Source organism: Bubalus bubalis, chromosome 15 (genome assembly GCF_019923935.1).
Source record: "Bubalus bubalis isolate 160015118507 breed Murrah chromosome 15, NDDB_SH_1, whole genome shotgun sequence".
Taxonomy (NCBI): domain Eukaryota; kingdom Metazoa; phylum Chordata; class Mammalia; order Artiodactyla; family Bovidae; genus Bubalus; species Bubalus bubalis.
The window spans coordinates 51779229-51797282 of NC_059171.1; the positions used below are offsets into that span (position 1 = coordinate 51779229).

At 36.6% G+C, this 18054-nt stretch overlaps 1 protein-coding gene across 2 annotated transcripts in view; it reads right to left on the bottom strand.

Moving 5' to 3' along the window:
* Positions 1-18054, bottom strand: part of DNAJC5B (DnaJ heat shock protein family (Hsp40) member C5 beta) — a 93532-nt gene that overhangs the window by 52400 nt on the left and 23078 nt on the right. For both annotated transcript variants that reach the window (XM_025265331.3, XM_025265329.3), the window contains 2 exons: positions 7922-8041; positions 2725-2852 (listed from right to left, as the gene is read on the bottom strand). In XM_025265331.3, coding sequence (XP_025121116.1) covers positions 2725-2843 — 119 coding nt within the window. In that variant the 5' untranslated portion in view covers positions 2844-2852; positions 7922-8041. The remainder of the gene's footprint in view (positions 1-2724; positions 2853-7921; positions 8042-18054) is intronic.

Genomic DNA, 18054 nt, shown 5'->3' on the forward strand with positions numbered 1-18054 from the left:
GCATATAGATTCAACAGTTGGTAATTTTATTAAACTTCAATGACTTTTAATTTCACTGTATTGTCACTGCTTTGATCCAGATCCCTGAATATAAGAATAATATTCTCAGTGGATTTTTCAGCCTGCTCATACATTTTGAATAACTAGCAGAATACAAATGTGTAATTTAGTTAGAAGGAGAGACTTTTGGCAGCATACTAGTATCCTAATCAGCTGAAAAAATAATATTTGTATGACATTAAAACAAAATTAATAGGAAGACACTGATTACATGAAGAGACTTTAGGTTGTAATGATTAAACTTGCAAACTACTCAGCATAATTAGTGCCTTAATTAGGATATGACCTGAAATTTCAGTTTACAAAATAAAGGCAATTAAAAGTCACATTTGTAAAGTGGGCTCTAGAACTTACAGTTAGATATCACTTTTTTTCTCGTTTTGGGAAGCATCTTTGTAGGTATTATGCTTATTGTGCATTTGCTTTGATTCCTAGTCTCACCCCCAGCACAATGTCTCAGCCCAGAGCCTTAAAGGTCAAGTTTAATGACCTTTCACCAAGGACATCTATGCACAGGAAGCCAAACAGCTTCTAGCCACACTCCTGGGTAACTCCAGGGTTCAATGAAACAGCAAAGACTTTTCTAGCACATTAGGTTAAGTAAACTATAAGTTTGATATTGACTTTGATCGAAATATACCATTTCACAGAGCTACTTGGGTCCAAATGGCAGTTTTCACAGCCGTCATTTATTTTTCAACATGTGCTTCTTGAAGGCATTTCAGGTCCCACAGCTTACCACTTGGCGAAGGTTCTAATCCAAAGCCAAAGAATTTTCCATCAGTAGATAAAAATGGAGAATTCAATAAATTTTGGTGGGCTAGTGATTTAGGAAAAAAATAATTTGGAATCCTACCTTCATTTCTCATGTCAAAATAAACTCCAAATGGATCAAAGATTGACTATAAAAGCAAAATTATAAAAGTACTATAAGAAGATAATGGTTAAATATTTTATAATATTATAATCGAGAGAGGCTTTTTAACCACAACAGATTAAGCAAAAGTCATAAAAGAAATGACTAACAAATTTGCCTACTTAAAGATTTTAAACCTCCATACAGCAAAAAAAAAAAAAAAAAAAAAGTTTTCCTAATTCAAGGCCAAATCAAGAAGTAACTGATTAAAATATGAAACTTTCATTTGTCTTTTGATTCATTTTTCTTCTAAAGGCACAGTTTTATTTTTCAGTAAGTTAGGAAATAATTGGAAATATGCATTACCATTTATGTACAAGGATATTAACTATAGGGTAAAGTAAAAGAATTTGCATGTTGAAAAATAGCTCATGGGACTTCTCCAGTGGTCTAGAGGCTGTCTGCGCTCCCAGGGCAGGGAGCCCAGGTTCGATCCCTGGCCAGGGAACTAGATCCCACATGCCACAACTAAGACCCACTGCAGCCAAATAAGTAAGTTAAAATATTTTTATAATGGCTTACCTTAAATTAATTAAGTTACAGAATATCCTAGGCTACAGGCATTAAAATCGCAATATTAAACGGCACCTATATTCACAATAGATCCTCTTTAAAAAGAAAGCTAATTAGTTGGTGGGAATATAAATTGGTATAGCCACTGTGAAAAACAGTATGGAGATTTCTTAGAAAACTAAAAATAGAACTGCCATATGACCCTGTAATTTCACTCCTGGGTATGTATCTGAAAAAAAGCAAAATCTCTGATTCAAAAAGATACTTGCACCCAGTATAGGGGTGGGAGACTGGGAGGTACAAACTACTGAATGTAAGTTAGGCTCAAGGATGTATTGTACAACACAGGGAATATCACCAATATGTAGTAAGTGTAAATGGAAAGTAACCTTTAAAAACTGTATAAAAATAAAAAATTAAATAAAACAGAGAAAAAAATTATGTTTTCCTAAAATATAAAAGGCATGGATCTGGAAAAAAATCGAAGACTGAAAAAATACAATAAACTAGTGACTATAACACAAAAGAAGCAGACTCACAGATATAGACAACAAACTGGTGGTTATCAGAGGCTGAGATGGGGACAACGTAGGGGCTGTATTATCTAGATTTTTTTTTAAAAGACTGGAAGACAAATTTCAGTGATTGTCAGTAGAGGTAAAATTATGGATAAATGTTATTATCTTCATTTTTAGTAATTTCCAAATTTTGCAAAATAATTATACTTAATCCTTTTTTAAATTCCTTGATGCTTTTAAGAAAAAGTTATTTCAGTTTTTCCCAAAAAGAGCTAAGTTGGAACTAGATCAGATATGAAAGATCAAAATGGAAAACTTGAAAAGCATAGCACAATACAGCAATTGCAAGAAACCCCCCTTTATTTTTTTAAAGCCCTCTGCCAAATTTGGTGGTGCTATCATGTCAGTTAACCACAATTCCTGGTCATTTGCAGTGTCTGTCTGTCTGTCTGTCTCTCTCTCTCTCTAACAACATAGGCCTAGAACCCAAGACTACCTTTCCTGCATAAAAGGTATGCTGGAAAGGTATTCTTTCATAAAACCAGCATCATGCTTTTCTGTTCCCAACTGCTCAGCTGTAGAATAGGGAATGGAACAAGAGTTCCAAAGCTCTGATTACCAGGCCTCAGCAGGAAGCTTATGTCTCTGAGCCTCACCAATCACAACATAGCTATCACTAGCAGTACAAGAAATGCCATCATTGAACTTCCTCGTTACCTGTAGGTCTTCTTAATTTCTTCATTTGATGCTCCCTTATGCAGACCAAGAATTTCATACAGAGCTTTTCCAGATGTTGACATTGTCCGCTGTCGTTGGTTAGGTATGTTACATGCCATTTTCTCAAACTGCAAAACCAAAGAGGGAGATGGCTGTGAAGGTTATGCATGCCAGATCTCTAAAGGGAAGATAGTTTGTTTCTGAGTGTAAAATGTTGATCTGAAGTACATCTTTGTGTCAGCTGCCAAAGGAGGGGAGAAAAGGATTAGGAAAGCCAACACTAGAGCTTCAGGTCAGGGTCCTAAGGGCTACACACAGTCATGCAAATGGAATATGGCTTTGTCCACATGGCTAAATAGAAGCAAGATGTTATCTACATAGCCAGCTAACTTACAGTTGTTAAAAACCGATCCTCTCAGGTCAGGCATATGTAGATTTTTTTCTGTCAGGAATTTTTTTGTTAGAATTTGTCCTTTTTAAAATATCTTTTCCAAATGTAGCCAACAACGGAAATAATCATCTATTTTACTTTGACTCTATTGGCATAGCCATTGTTAGAGTATGAGTTCTTAAAGACAAACAAAAAACTAAAACCCAACATTTTGTAAGTATCAAAAACAAAACAGAACACAACGTTCCTAGTCTCATCTGAGAGCCTGGTTAGACCATCTCTTCAGCTATGGGGTACCGAGTCCCCCCACAGTGCTCATGAGTTCTATATCCAAGATAGCTCCTCTCCCTATGGTCTGTACAGAAGGGGTTGTGCTGCCCCATGTCCCATGGAGCTGCCTTTTGCTGCTTTCTGGCTGTGGGGGGAAGCACGGAGAAGCAAACACACTGGGGCATTCCTGCATCCATCATGTAGTCTTGCTAAACCTAATGTCTTCACTTGGAATACAAGGATAATAAAGCCCACATCATAAGGGTATCTTAAGGATTTAGAAATAATGCAGATAATGTACCGAGGACATATTGACTTTAAAGAACTATTTCTATTAAAGGAGGCACAGTGTATAATTCAGAGTGTGCACGGCATTCTGACTATAGGCCTGAATATAGGCCTTGCCATGACCAGCTACATGACTATCCCTATCTACAAATTGGAGACCAAAAAAGTACTTAAATTCATAGAGCTGTCATAAGAATTAAATGAGTTAATATATTTAAAAGATACCAATGTTCATAGCAACATTATTCATAAAAGTCAGATAAATGAAAATGTGGTATATATATACAATGCAATATTATTCAGTTATAAAAAGAAATAAAGTTCTGACATATGCTATAATAAAATGAACCTTGAAAACATTAAGTGAAATAAGCCAGTCACAAAAGGACAAACATTGTATATGATTCCTCTTATATGAGTACCTAGAACAGGCGATGGTGATGGTTAAATATCACAGAGATTTTACTTCGTGTCATTGAATTGTGCACTTTAAAACAAAATAGTAAACTTTGTTATATTTCATCACAAAAACAAAACAAGATAAAAAACAAAACTACTTAGATTGCAAGCTCCTCTGACCAGAAGTTCCTTGAAAATTTCGTCTGTCTTCCAGCTTTGGGCTTTGTGCATCAAGTGCTGTAAGAGTGAATAAATGTGGATGAATGAACGTGCCAGGGCTCAGGAGATGGTATCAGGGCTGGGGAGACTCTCATATTCTACACAAGGAGCCCCTAGTGACAAGAGTGAAGCTGCAGACCCAAACAGGCATATCCCAGGGACGGGTGGGCTTGGTTGAAGCCAACCTTCAAGCTCTGCTCCCACAAGACTAGACTGAACCAACACAGATAAGAACAGAGCCTTCTGGATGTTGCCTGGTGGGTTCCAGTGGTCTTAGAGGCCCTTGAGATTCCAGCATGGCACAGCGAGCACTTGTGGTCCTAAGTAATTCAATTAAGAACAGTGTGAAGAACTTCGAAATGTTTTTGTGAGCATCTAGCTCTTTGAGAGGAGAAAAGGAAGCTGGTGCTGAAGAAAGTCAGACCTCAATCAAAAATCCTGTAGACCCCAAGGCACTGAGGCACAAACTGACTTAACAAAGACAACAACCCGAGGATAAAGCCTTGTCTGGTGGCAGGACTATGTTGTCTCCTTTCGGTTAGCTGTCCATGCAAGTCGAGCTTCCAGAGGCCAGAGAGGCCCTAGTCCCTAGTGTCTGGTACACAAGGACAAGAGGAGGAATTCTAATTCTGCCTGCCACTAAACAAAGTCTGGTCTTCCCAGGTGTCACGGGTAGTAAAGAATCCACCTACCCATGCAGGAGAGGCAGGTTTGATCCCTGAGTCAGGAAGATTCCCTGGAGGAGGAAATGGCAACCCACTCCAGTATTCTTGTCTAGAGAATTCTGTGGACAGAGGAGCCTGGCAGGCTACAGTCCAAGGGCTCTCAAAGAATCAGACATGACTGAGCACACCCACACAAACAAAATCTAGCAGATATTCAAACTGACTGGCAGCCACGCAGTAAATCGTAGCACATATTCTAGTTACTGCTCCACCTTACCTTTCTCACCTTCCATCACAATTTCCCTAGCAGATAAATAATTCAGGACTTGGGGCTGGGTCATTCACCCCTGTGTTCCAGGTCTGCAGCTCAGCCCTCTCTTGGAACCGCAGCCCAGCTGAGTATTCACAATTGAAGGAAAAATTGCCTGACACCCTCCCTACTTCCTTTCCTGTCCCCTCTCTCCTGCTGCCACCTCACATATAAACTCAGGACACTGATACTCTACCCTACACTTCACCTAAGGGCTCCCAGAAATGAAGACAACTGGCAGACAGACAGGTCACACTACTTGCCATGAATGAATGGGATTTGGAAAGTAGAGATTTCTGTGTGACTTTGTGGGCAAGGAATAAACCACAGTAATTATACTTGTCTCTGAGATTGTAAGGTCTCACTGGGTAGCAAGATCCCTAAGTCACTAAGACTATGATTCAAATCCTAAAACCATAGAATATGGAGTTATAGGTGATCTAAGCCAACTTGGGTGACCTTAGATGGTCATCTAATGCAAGAGATGCTAGTTTGATCTCTGTGTCAGGAAGATCCCCTGGGAGGAGGAAATAGCAACCCACTCCAGTATTCTTGCCTGGAGAATCCCCATGGACAGAGCAGCCTGGTGGGCTACAGTCCATGGGGTCACAGAGTCGGACATGACTGAGCGACTAAGCACAGGACAGGACAAGCCAACTTAACAAAGGCCTGCTGGGGCCTTCTGACCAGAGATCATTGTAGTCAACTAGACCAGGAGTAGGTACCCTACCCAAACCAAGTCAGAGTCCTTCCCTAAGTTTATTTTTTTGGATGTAGAACAATCTCTCATGGTAAAAACCTATGAAATGTAAATTTTTGGTATTGTTGGCTGGCCTGAAAGGAGAGAGATTGAAACAGACCTGCAGAGGACGAGCAGTGGCAAGAGACGGAGATAGAACCTAGATGGGGTTTAGGTACACTTGCAACTCCTTGTCTCCCACAGTTTGTCAATTAATTCTTCCTTGGATTAAACCAGGAAAATTCCTCCCTATACACAAATTTATATACATTGTTTTCTTTTGAGTTTATTTTCGCTAGATTCTGGTCAACCAACATTGCTTAGTGTCATGTACCTCAATTAAAAGATCAAGCTATTTCCTTTTAGACAACATCTAAGAAAAGATAGCTGGTCAGAGTTGTTAGTAGCTGGTTTATTCTACAAACGGAAACATAAAAGACCACAAAGACTGCAAGTTTGCTTTTTTGTGTTCAAGCAACAACCTGTTATTTTTCTGTGCCCTTGGTGAGCTAGAAACCAGACTCTTCATATATTATTAATGTAGATAACATTTAGTGTCAAATTCAATAGAGCCATACATCGAAACCCTTACTTGTTTCAATTTGTGAAAATAAAGACATTATGCTAAGAACCTACTAACTACAGGACAATAGTCCAAATATCTGCTAAAAACTCTCCTTAAACTTAAATAATGGAGCTATACCCTTGTTTAATGCCTTATATAAAATATAATTTTTATGAGTTCTTTCTCTTAGCCTTTTGAATGCTCATATTCCTATGCAAAATTCAAGTCTTTATTCATAGTTTCTCATCTATACTATCCAATGAAGAAAAAATTGTTATGCTAAGTTATTAAGTAATTTAATTTTGATCGTGATAGGTACATGATACTTAATCTTCTGAACTTAAATTACTTTCTAGCTGCATTGGTGTTAGTCGCTCAGTCGTGTCTGACTCTTCGCAACCCCATGGACTGTAGTCCGCCAGGCTCTTCTGTCCATGGAATTCTCCAGGCAAGAATACTGGAGTGGGTTGCCATTTCCTTCTCCAGGGGATCTTCCCACCCAGGGGGTTGAACCTGGGTCTCCTGCATTGCAGCCAGATTCTTTACCATCTGAGTCACCTAGCTGCATTACAATCCATGAATATCATAATTTCTTAAAGCACTGACCACTGAACAGTCACTACCAAACCACATTCACCTGTCTCTTGATAAAGATACAACTGAAAGAAGGCTCAGTGCTCCAATGGTGACAAACATCCAATTCAAAATAAGCACATATTTTAAAGGTACTAACTCGAGGAGTCCTACAAATGCTGTGCTAAAATTTTCATGTTGACATGAAATGTTTCCTTCAGAATAAAAGAAGTTTCACCTCTATCTACTATGTGAATTCTGAAAATGGAAAAAAAAGAAATCAGACTCTTCCTTTCTTGGCAGGGTCCCTTCACTGCTGAGAATGTAAAATATGAGCAGAGGAGATTAGATCATTAAACAGTGAAAACACTTTTGATGGCTGTGATTGGAGAAACCAACACGTTTTGCCATTTTTTATAACATCTGTAAACTCTCTATAGAAATCTGTTTACTGGAGCAAGATCTTATTCAGAGAGCATTGTATCTTAAAGCTAAACACACATCGAAAATGCTAAGCCTATATTTTAAAGTATTAACTCTCCCTAGTGTGATTACAATTTGTTATTGAAAAATAATTACCTCTTGACTGTACTGGTACTTATATAAACAGCATCCTGAAGACAAGACAACTTGGAATGTCACAAATAATCCCCAGTACCTGTTCGTATAACTCCGATCCTGTGTTTTCAAACAGGAACCACTTGCTGTTTTCAACTGGTCTGGAAATAGGTGTGCAAAGAGCTAAAGAAAGGCAGCAACAAAAGGAACTATTTCATACCTGTTCCACTCTTTCAGAGTAAATGGCTGCCTCTTTCCATTGTTTCCACACGAGCTTAAGCGAATCAATGGCGTCGAGTTACTTTTGATTTGCTACTATATCAGCCAATAGATTATCCCTCTGGAAAACACAACAAAGAGAGAATAAAACATGCATGAACTTGAAGGTTGCCATTACAAGGCATATCCAGTGATACCAAAATACATGCTGTATCTGTGTATCTAATCGGATCCTTAGTCAGCTGGTGCTGGGCTCAACTGAATGCTGGTATGAAACTGCCTCCAGGTTTCCACCACAACTTTCAATCAAGAAAATGGGCTATCCCCTGACATGCAAACTGGGTTCTTTTAATTTTTTTTTTATTGAGATATAGTTGACATATTTAATTCGTTTCGGGTGTACAATGTAATGATTCAATATTTGTATATATTGCTAAGAGATCACCAAGTCTAGTTAACATCCAGCACCATACATAGTTACAAATTTTTTTTCTTGTGATGAAAACTTTTAAAATCTTCTCTCTTAGCAACTTTCAATAGGCAATACAGTATTATTAACTATAGTCACTATGCTGTACATTACATCTTTATCACTTATGTTTATTTTGTAGCTAGAATTTTGTACCTTTTGACCACCTCCAACTGTCACCACGGCTACATTACCCATCCCCCCACCACCCCCACTTTGCTTAAGGCAGCCACCAACCTGATCTCTATATCTGTGAGCTCAGGTTATTTTCAAGTTCTACATGTAAGTGAGATTGCATGGTATTTGTCTCAATTATTTGACATAGCATGATACCCTCAAGACCACAAATGTCACAAATGGCAGGATTTCCTTTTTTTATGATTAAGTGCTATCTACCATATTTTCTTTATCCACTGATACACACGTAGGTTGTCTCCGTATCTTGGCTATTGTAAATAATGCCACTATGAACATGGAGGTACAGGTGTCTTTTTGAGTTAAATCTTCTATTTTCTTCAGATAAATACCCAGAAGTGAAACTGCTGAATCATGTGGTAGTTTTTTAAATTTTCTGAGGTACTGTTTCCCTTAGGTGCTGCCCCAGTTTGCATTCTTATCAACAGTGCACCAAGGGCTCCCTTTTCTCCACATTTTCATCACCATTCGTTACGTGCAGACATTTTGGTGATAGCCAGTTTGACAGGTGTGAGGTGACAGCTTACTGCGGTTGTGGCTTGCATCTCCCTGATGATCATTTATGTTGAACACCTTTCATGTACCACCTGTGTGCCTGCTTTGAAAAAATACCTATTCAGATCTTCTACCCACTTTTAATTGGATTGCTTGCTTGCTGTTTTGCTGTTGATTTGTATGAATTCTTTATATATTCTAGATATTAAGCCATTGTCAAATATATGATTTGCAACTACTTTCTCCCATTTGGTAGGTTGCTTTTTCATTTTGTTGATGGTGTCCTTTGCTGCGTAGAAGGTTTTTAGTTTGATGTATTCTCACTTGCTTGTTTTTTAGTCTTTGCTTTTGATGTCAAATCCAAAATATTGTCACCCACACCAATGTCAAAAGGTACTTCCAAACCTACATTTTCTTCTAAGAGTTTGGTTGTTTCAGGTCTTACATTCAGCTTTTTAATCCATTTTGAGTTGATTTTTTGCATATGGTGTAATATAGTGATCCAGTTTCATTCTTTTGCATGTGGCTGTCCAGTTTTCCCAATACCATTTATTGAAGAAACTGTCCTTTCCCCAGTGTATATTCTTAGCTCCTTTGTCATAGATTAATTGACCATATGAGCCTGGCTTTATTTCTGGGCTCTGTATTCTGTCCCACTGATCTGTATGTCTGTTTTTATGCCAATACCATACTATTTTGATTACTATAGCATTACAATATAGTTTGAAATCAGGGAGTGTGATACCTCCAGCTTGGTGGTTCTTTCTGAAGTTTGCTTTGGATATTGAGGGTCAAGTTGAGTTCTTTTAAATTTTATTTTCCTTTGGTCTAAGGCTGATACTAATCAATTGCTTTAAAATTACTGGAAGGACCATATAACATTAGTAAGGGGAAAACTACAATTTTTCACTACATTAATTCAACAATTTTCATATCTGAACATTTTGCTCTAATCTTAGTTAATAGGCATTGAGGTGACTGAGGTGGTTTTAAGAATTAGAGACTTCTTGTTAAACTCTTATGTAACATAAAAAGATCACATGAGAGAATAGTTCCCTGTGATTTTGAGTAAGGTCATAAAGATTGAAAAAGGGTTCAATGAGACAGGTGTTACTCTTGAATTTTGCAAAATGGGATCTTGCTCCTGAAGTTGACAGTAGAGTTTAAGTTTGCTTCTTAGCATGACACACAACAAATCCTAGTGCTATTTTGTGCAAATAGTTCAGAGCACTCTCGCTTCTAGATAGCATTGTTTTGTTTTGTTTTGTTTTTTTTCAGATACAATGGTTATTTCTCATAGATCCTGATTTCCAGCCAGAGTTTAGGAAGCAGCCCATCATTATGCAAAGAAATGGGGTGAGGATGTGGGGGAGGTGCGGTGTGGAACTAAAGACATTTAGAAATAAATACTGAAGTTCCAGCATCACTTCAGCTTAAGAACAATGTCCTTTAAAAAAAAAAAAAAAGAAGTGTAGTTAATTTACAATATTGCATTAGTTTCAAGTGTATAACATAGTGATTCTGCTATATGTGTGTGTGTGTATATTGAGAGAGAGAGAGAGATATATATATATATATATATGGGCTTCCTATATATATATATATATATATATAGAAAGCCCATATAGATATACATATGTACATATGTATCCTTCTTCAGATTCTTTTCCATTATAGGTTATTAGAAGATACTGAGTATAATTCCCTGTGTTATATGTAGGTCCTTGTTGTCTATTTTATATATAGTAGTGTATACACATTAATCCCAAACTCCTAATTTATCTCTCTCTCACACACCCCACTATTCCCTGTGGGTAATTATACATTTGTTTTCTATGGGAGTCTATTTCTGTTTCATAAGTGAGTTTGTATCACTTTTTTAGATTACACATTTAAATGATGTCATATGATATTTGTATTTTGCTGTCTGACTTACTTCACTTAATATGATAATCTCTAAATCCACCTTGTTGCTGCAAATGATATTACTTCATTCCTTTTGTATGGCTGAGTAATATTCATATGTATGTATATGATATGTCACGTCTTTACCTATTCATCTGTCAGTGGACATTTAGGTTGCTTCCATGTCTTGGCTGTTGTAAATACTGCTGCTATGAACTTTGGGGTGCTTGTATCTTTTTCAGTTAGAATTTTCTCTGGACATATGCCCAGGAGTGGGATTACAGGATCATATGGTAACTCTGTTTTTATTTTTTTAAGGAACCTCCTTACTGTTCTCCATAGTGGCTGCACCAATTTACATTCCCACCAAGAGTGTAGAAAGGTTCCCTTTTCTCCACACCCGCTCCAGCATTTATTATCTGGAGACTTTTTAATGATGGCCATTTTGACTGCTTTGAGGTGATACTTCATTGTAGCTTTAATTTGGATTTCTCTAGTAATTAGCAATATTGAGCATCTTTTCATGTTCCTGTTATCATCTGAATGTCTTCTTTGGAGAAATGTCTATTTAGGTCTTCTGCCCATTTTTTGATTGGGTTGTTTGTTTTTTGACATTAAGCTGTATGAGCTTTTTGTATATTTTGGAAATTAAGCCCTTGTCAGTAGCATTGTTTGTAAATATTTTCTTCCAGTCCATAGATTGCCTTTTTTCTTTTGCTTATGGTTTCCTTTGCTGTCCAGAAACTTTTAAGTTTAATTACAAGGACAAAAGCTATAAGTTTATAATTTTTTAAGTATTGCAAAACTCTCAGGTGAAGTAGAACTGTACTGTTCTTCAGAGAGAAAACATAGTTTCTTATTCATCTAGTCATTCACCATTTGGTTACCGACTAGATCCAGTCATTGCTTAAATGCTAGAAATACCCTGGTAAACAAAAATACAGACTCTGGGTTTGTGGTTTACAGAGTTACAGCCTACTAACAGAGATACGTATTATTCAAATGATTGCTCAAATAAATATAAGAATTTGGAGAGGTGTTACAAGACCATGTAAATGTTAAGACCATACAGAGGAAGATCAGAAAAAGCTTCCTTGAACAAAAATAGCCAAGCAGATATCTGAAAAGAACCAAATGACTGGGTTTGTGTACTTCTCAAGTATACTTGAGAAGCAAGTATACTCTAGGCAGGAGGAAGAGTATATTCAATGGGCCTAGGCACTTAAATTGAAGAAGTAAAACATTCATGCTGAGGTACGCTCTAACACATAGAATGTCAGCACATGCCTATATATGTATGGCTTCTGATATATAATCTGAAGATATAGCAGGAAATTCTGCTTAAACAAGTGAGGCTTTCTAGAAATGGTGACGTTTAAATGATGTTTGTTAAGGACATAACTCGTGGGAAGAACATCAATAACTCCTTGATGCAAAATGCACTAAATGTACTGTAAAAGCAGTATAATCATTGAAGTTTGAAGAGAGGAATTTAGAAAATATTCCAAGACAAAGCAACATGGCCTTTCTGTAAGTTAGAAAATTGGAGAGAGAAGTCTATGTGTGTGTGTTTGTATTGGGGGATGGGACACCACATACTAATTTTCCCTGTGTATTCTATTTATGGGCTTCCGAGGTGGCGCTAGTGGTAAGAAAGTCGCCTGCCAGTGCAGGAGACGAAAGAGATGTGGGTTCAATCCCTGGGTGGGGAAGATCCCCTGGAGGAGGGCATGGCAACCCACTCCAGAATTCTTGCCTGGAGAATCCCATGGACAGAGGAACCTGGCAGTATACAGTCCACGGGGTCACAAAGAGTGGGACACAACTGAAGCAACTTAGCACTCGTAGATGTGCATTCTGTTTATGGGATCTTCACTATTCCCTTAGGTGCTCCTGGAGGCCTTTTATATACCTCTCTCAATTGCCACATAGGGTTAGGGCTATTATAATAAATGGCTAATATCAATACATCAGCACAGAATCTGCAACAAGTACTAGATGAATTTTAATATTCAATCAAAATAACCTAAGAATCATAAATATTAGGGTACATAGTGTTTAATGTAAGCTACGTACATCAGCAGATGCAAACACGACTCTTTTTGAACATGTGATGTACAAGGGCATGTAGTTCCAACAAATAGTGTTAGTTGCTCAGTCATGTCTGACTCTTTGTGACCCCATAGACTGTAGCCCGCCAGCTCCTCTGTCCATGGAATTCTCCAGGCAAGAATACCGGAGTGGGTTGCCATTTCCTTCTCCAGGAGATCTTCGCTACCCAGGGATCAAACCCAGGTCTCCTGCATTGCAGGCGGATTCTTTACCATCTGAGCCACCAGGGAAGGCCTAATCTAAAATAAATCTAAAGAACCCAATGCAATGAACAAAGGCATTATATTATTAGCCTATAACAAAGAGATAGCCTATAACAAAGGCTATCTCTGTTACTATTATTACCCCCACTACATTGTTGTTGTTATTATTGCTATTATATGGAATTCAGGTCACTTTTCAAAGGGACAAGTTATCTGGGTAAAATTCATTCTGTTAAGTGAATTTAGAAAGGGAAAAGATATGATATTTCTTTGACTGTGTAAAATTAAGAGGTTATTGGCTACCAGTCCAGCAGTACCTCAAGCAAAATTACAGAACAACTCTGGCATTTCGGTAAAACCAAATGTTCATGTTTCAGAATGCAAATTGGTTAATTCCTATTACATTTCATAATTTTTCAAAGTTAAAAAATGTCCCTTTTAAAAAGAGGTTACAAAGAGGATGGAAATTTTAAAGTGCCTAAATCTATAAATATGAAGAAAGCATAGAATCATAGAAGGCAAAGGGGATGGTAACCACAAATCAAAAACCTACAACAGATATACAATTAAAGAGAAAGGAAAACAAGCACATCACCAAAAAAAATTATTAAACCACAAGGAAAGAAACTAAATGAAGAAAATAACAGAGAACTACAAAAGCAACCAGAAAGAAATATCAAAATGGCAAGAAGTACACACCTAGCAATAACAATTCTGAATGTCAATGGACTAAATGTTTTAATAAGATAACATAGGGTGGCTGATTAGAAAAAAAGAAAAAACCAGGATCTGTCTTATCAGAGACTCACTTCAGAAATAAAAACACACAGAGATTGAAAATGAGAGGATGGAAAAAGATATTTCAATATTTAATAAATGGATATTTAAACAATGGAAATGACAAGAAACTGGGGATAGCAATACTCATAGCATAAAAAAACAGACTTTAAAACAAAGTTTAACAAAAGATAAAGAAGAGCATTATATAATGATAAAGGGTTCAATATAAGAAAAGAATATAGCACTTATCAACATATAGGTACCTAATATAGAAACACCTAAATGTATAAAGCAAATATTAATAGACATAAAGGGAGAAACTAACAAAACCACAATAGTAATAGAGGACTTTAACACCCCGTTTGCATCAATGGACAGATTATCCAGACAGAAAATCAATAAGGAAATGGTGGTCTTAAATGATATTAGACTAACTAGATTTAATAGATATCTACAAGGCATTCCATCTAAAAACAGAATATACATCTTTTTCAAGTACATGTGGAACATTCCCTATGATTGGTCACATACTAGGCCACCAAATAAGTCTCAACAAATATTAAAGGATAGAAATTATAAGAAGCATTTTTTCTGATAACAGTAGTATGAAACTTGAAATCAATTGCAGAAAGAAAACCAGGGGGAAAATGGAGACTAAACAACATGCTCCCTTAAAAACAATGAGTCAATGAAGAAACTACAGAGGAAATAAATCAGAAAATACCTCCAGAAAAATGAAAATGGAAGCACAACTTCCCAAACCTATGGAATGCAGCAAAATGCAGTTCTAAGAAGGAAGTTTATAGTGATAGTCCTTGCCTATCTCAAGGGCAAGAAACATTTCAAATAAACAACCTAACTTAATATCTAAAGGAATTAGAAAAAGAAAAACAAAGTCAGCAGAAGGAAGTAAATAATAAAGATCAGAGAGAAAATAAAGTAGATACCAAAATAAAAGAAAGTATCCGTGAAACCAACAGTAGTCTTTTTTAAAAGACAAATAAAATTGATAAACTTTTAGCCAGGCTTATAAAAAAGAAACAGGACCCAAATAAACAAAATAAGAAATGATAGAGGAAAACATAACAACCAATAATATCACAAGGATACAAAATATCATAGAACACTATGAACAGTGATAGTCCAATAAATTGGATAACCTAGAAGAAATGGGCAAATTTCTAGAAACATACAATTCTCTAAGACTGAATCAGAAAGAAATAGACAATCTGAACAAACTGATCACTGGTAGTGAAATTGAATTTATAATTTAAAAACTCCCAGGAAACAAAAGTCCAGGACCAGACAGCTTCACGGGGGAATTTTACAAAACATATAAAGAAGAGCTAATACCTGTCCTGCTCAAATTATTCCAAAGAAATAAAAGAGAAGAGAAGAAAGCACTCCCAAATTCATTCTATTACCCTGATGCCAAAACCAGACAAAGACACTACAAAAAAGGAAATTAAAGCCAGTATCTCTGATGAATGTAGATGCAAAAATCCTCAACAAAATATTAATAAGTTGAATTCAACAGTATGTTAAAAGAATCATACTTATACACCATGATCAAGTGGGATTTATTCCAGGGATACAAGGATGGTCCAGTATTTGCAGATCAAACAGTTTGATACACCACATTAAGACCTGGCTAAAAGAAATCACATAATCATCTCAATAGATGCATAAAACGCATTTGACAAAATTCAACATTAATTCATGATAAAAATTCTCATCAAAGTTGTGGGTATAGACAAAGATATCCAGTTCCATCACTTTATGGCAAATAGATGAGGAAACAATGAAAACAGACACAGATTTTATTTTCTTGGGCTCCAAAATCACTGCAGATGGTGACTGCAGCCATGAAATTAAAAGACATTTGCTCCTTGGAAGAAAGGCTATGACCAACCTAGACAGTGTATTAAAAAGCAGAGACATCACTTTGCCAGCAAAAGTCCGTATAGTCAAAGCTATGGTTTTTCCTGTAGTCAGGTAAGGATGTGAGAGTTGGACTATAAAGAAGGCTGAGCACCAAAGAATTGATGCTTTCAAATTGTAGTGCTGGATAAGACTCTTGAGAGTCCCTTGGAAAGCATGGAGATTAAACCAGTCGATCCTAAAGGAAATCAACCCTGAATACTCATTGGAAGGACTGATGCTGAAACTGAAGCTCCAATACTTTGGCCACCTGATGGGAAGAGCTGATTCATTGGAAAAGACTCTGATGCCAGGAAAGATTGAGGACAAGAGAAGGGGGTGGCAGAGGATGAGATAGATAGCATCACTGACTCAATAAGTTTGAGCAAACTCCAGGAGATAATGAAGGACAGCAAAGCCTGGCATGCTGCAGTTCATGGGGTCCAAAGAGTTGGACGTGACTTAGTGACTGAACAACAAAAGTTCAAACAAAATAAAGAGCATTTACATAAAAAAGACCAATAACGGAATTAGCATCATACTCTCTGTGAAAATTTGACAGCCTTTCCTCTAGAGTCAGGAACAAGACAAGGATGCCCACTATCACCACTTCTATTTAACATAGTATTGGAAATGCTAACCACAGCAATCAGACAAGGAAAAGCAATTAAAGGCATCCAGATTGGAAGAGGACTAAATCTGTGACTATTTGCAGATTTCATGGTACTATTTCTAGAAAACCCTAAAGTCTCCAACAACAACAACAAAAAAAACTGTTGAAACTAAATAACTTTGTAAATTTACAGGATAAAAGATTGATATATAGAAATCTACTGCTTTTTGAAATAGTAATAATGAACTATCAGAAAGACAAATTAAAAAAAAATCCGGTTTAAAATCACATCAAAAAGACTAAAATATGTAAGAATAAACTTAACCAAGGAGATGAAAGATCTATATTCTGAAAACTGTAAAATATTAATGAAGGCAATTGAAGATGATACAAAGAAAATGGAAAGATAGTCCATGTTCTTGGATTGGAAGAATTAATATTGTTAAAATGGGCATACTGCCTAAAGCAATCTACAGATAAAATGTACTCTCTATCAATACCCATGACATTTTTCAGAGAAGTAGGACAAGTAATTCTAAGATTTACATGAAACTACAAATGACACTGAATTGCCAAAGCAATCTTTAGAAAAAAGGGCACAGCTGGAGGTATCAAGCTCCCTTTCTTCAGGCTATACTCTGAAACTACAGTAAGCAAAACAGCATGGTACTGGCACAAAAACAGATATATTGATCAATGGGACAGAATAGAGAGCCCAGAAATAAACCCACAAGCTTATGGTCATTTAATCTACAACAAAGGAGGCAAGAATATACAATGGAGAAAAGACAGTCTCTTCAGTAAGTGGTGCTGGAAAAACTGGACAACTACATGTAAAAGAATGAAATTAGAACATTCTCTGACACCATACACAAAAATAAACTCAAATGGACTAAAGACCTAAATGTAAGACCAAATACTATAAAGCTCCTAAAAGAAAACATAGGCAGAACATTTTTTGACATAAACAGCAGCAATATCTTTTTGGATCTGCCTCTTAAGGCAAAAGAAACAGAAGCAAAAATAAACAAATGGAACATAATTAAACTTAAAAAAGTTTGTACAGCAAAGGAAACCATTGACAAATGAAAAGACCACCTATGGAATGGGAGAAAATATTTGTAAATGGTGTGACTGACAAGAGGTTAATATCCAAAATATATAAATATATTCAGCTTATACAACAGAACATCAAAAGACAAACACTTGATGAAAACTATGGGCAGAAGAACTGAATAGATGTTTTTCCAAAGAGGATATACAGATGACCTACAGACTCTTGAAAAAATACTCAATATCCCTAATCATCAGAGAAATGAAAATTGAAACCACGATGAGATGTCACCTCACACATGTCTAAATGGCTGTCAACAAATAACATTTTGTCAAGGATGCGGAGAAAAGGGAACCCTCCTGCATGGTTGGTGGGAATGAAAATTAGT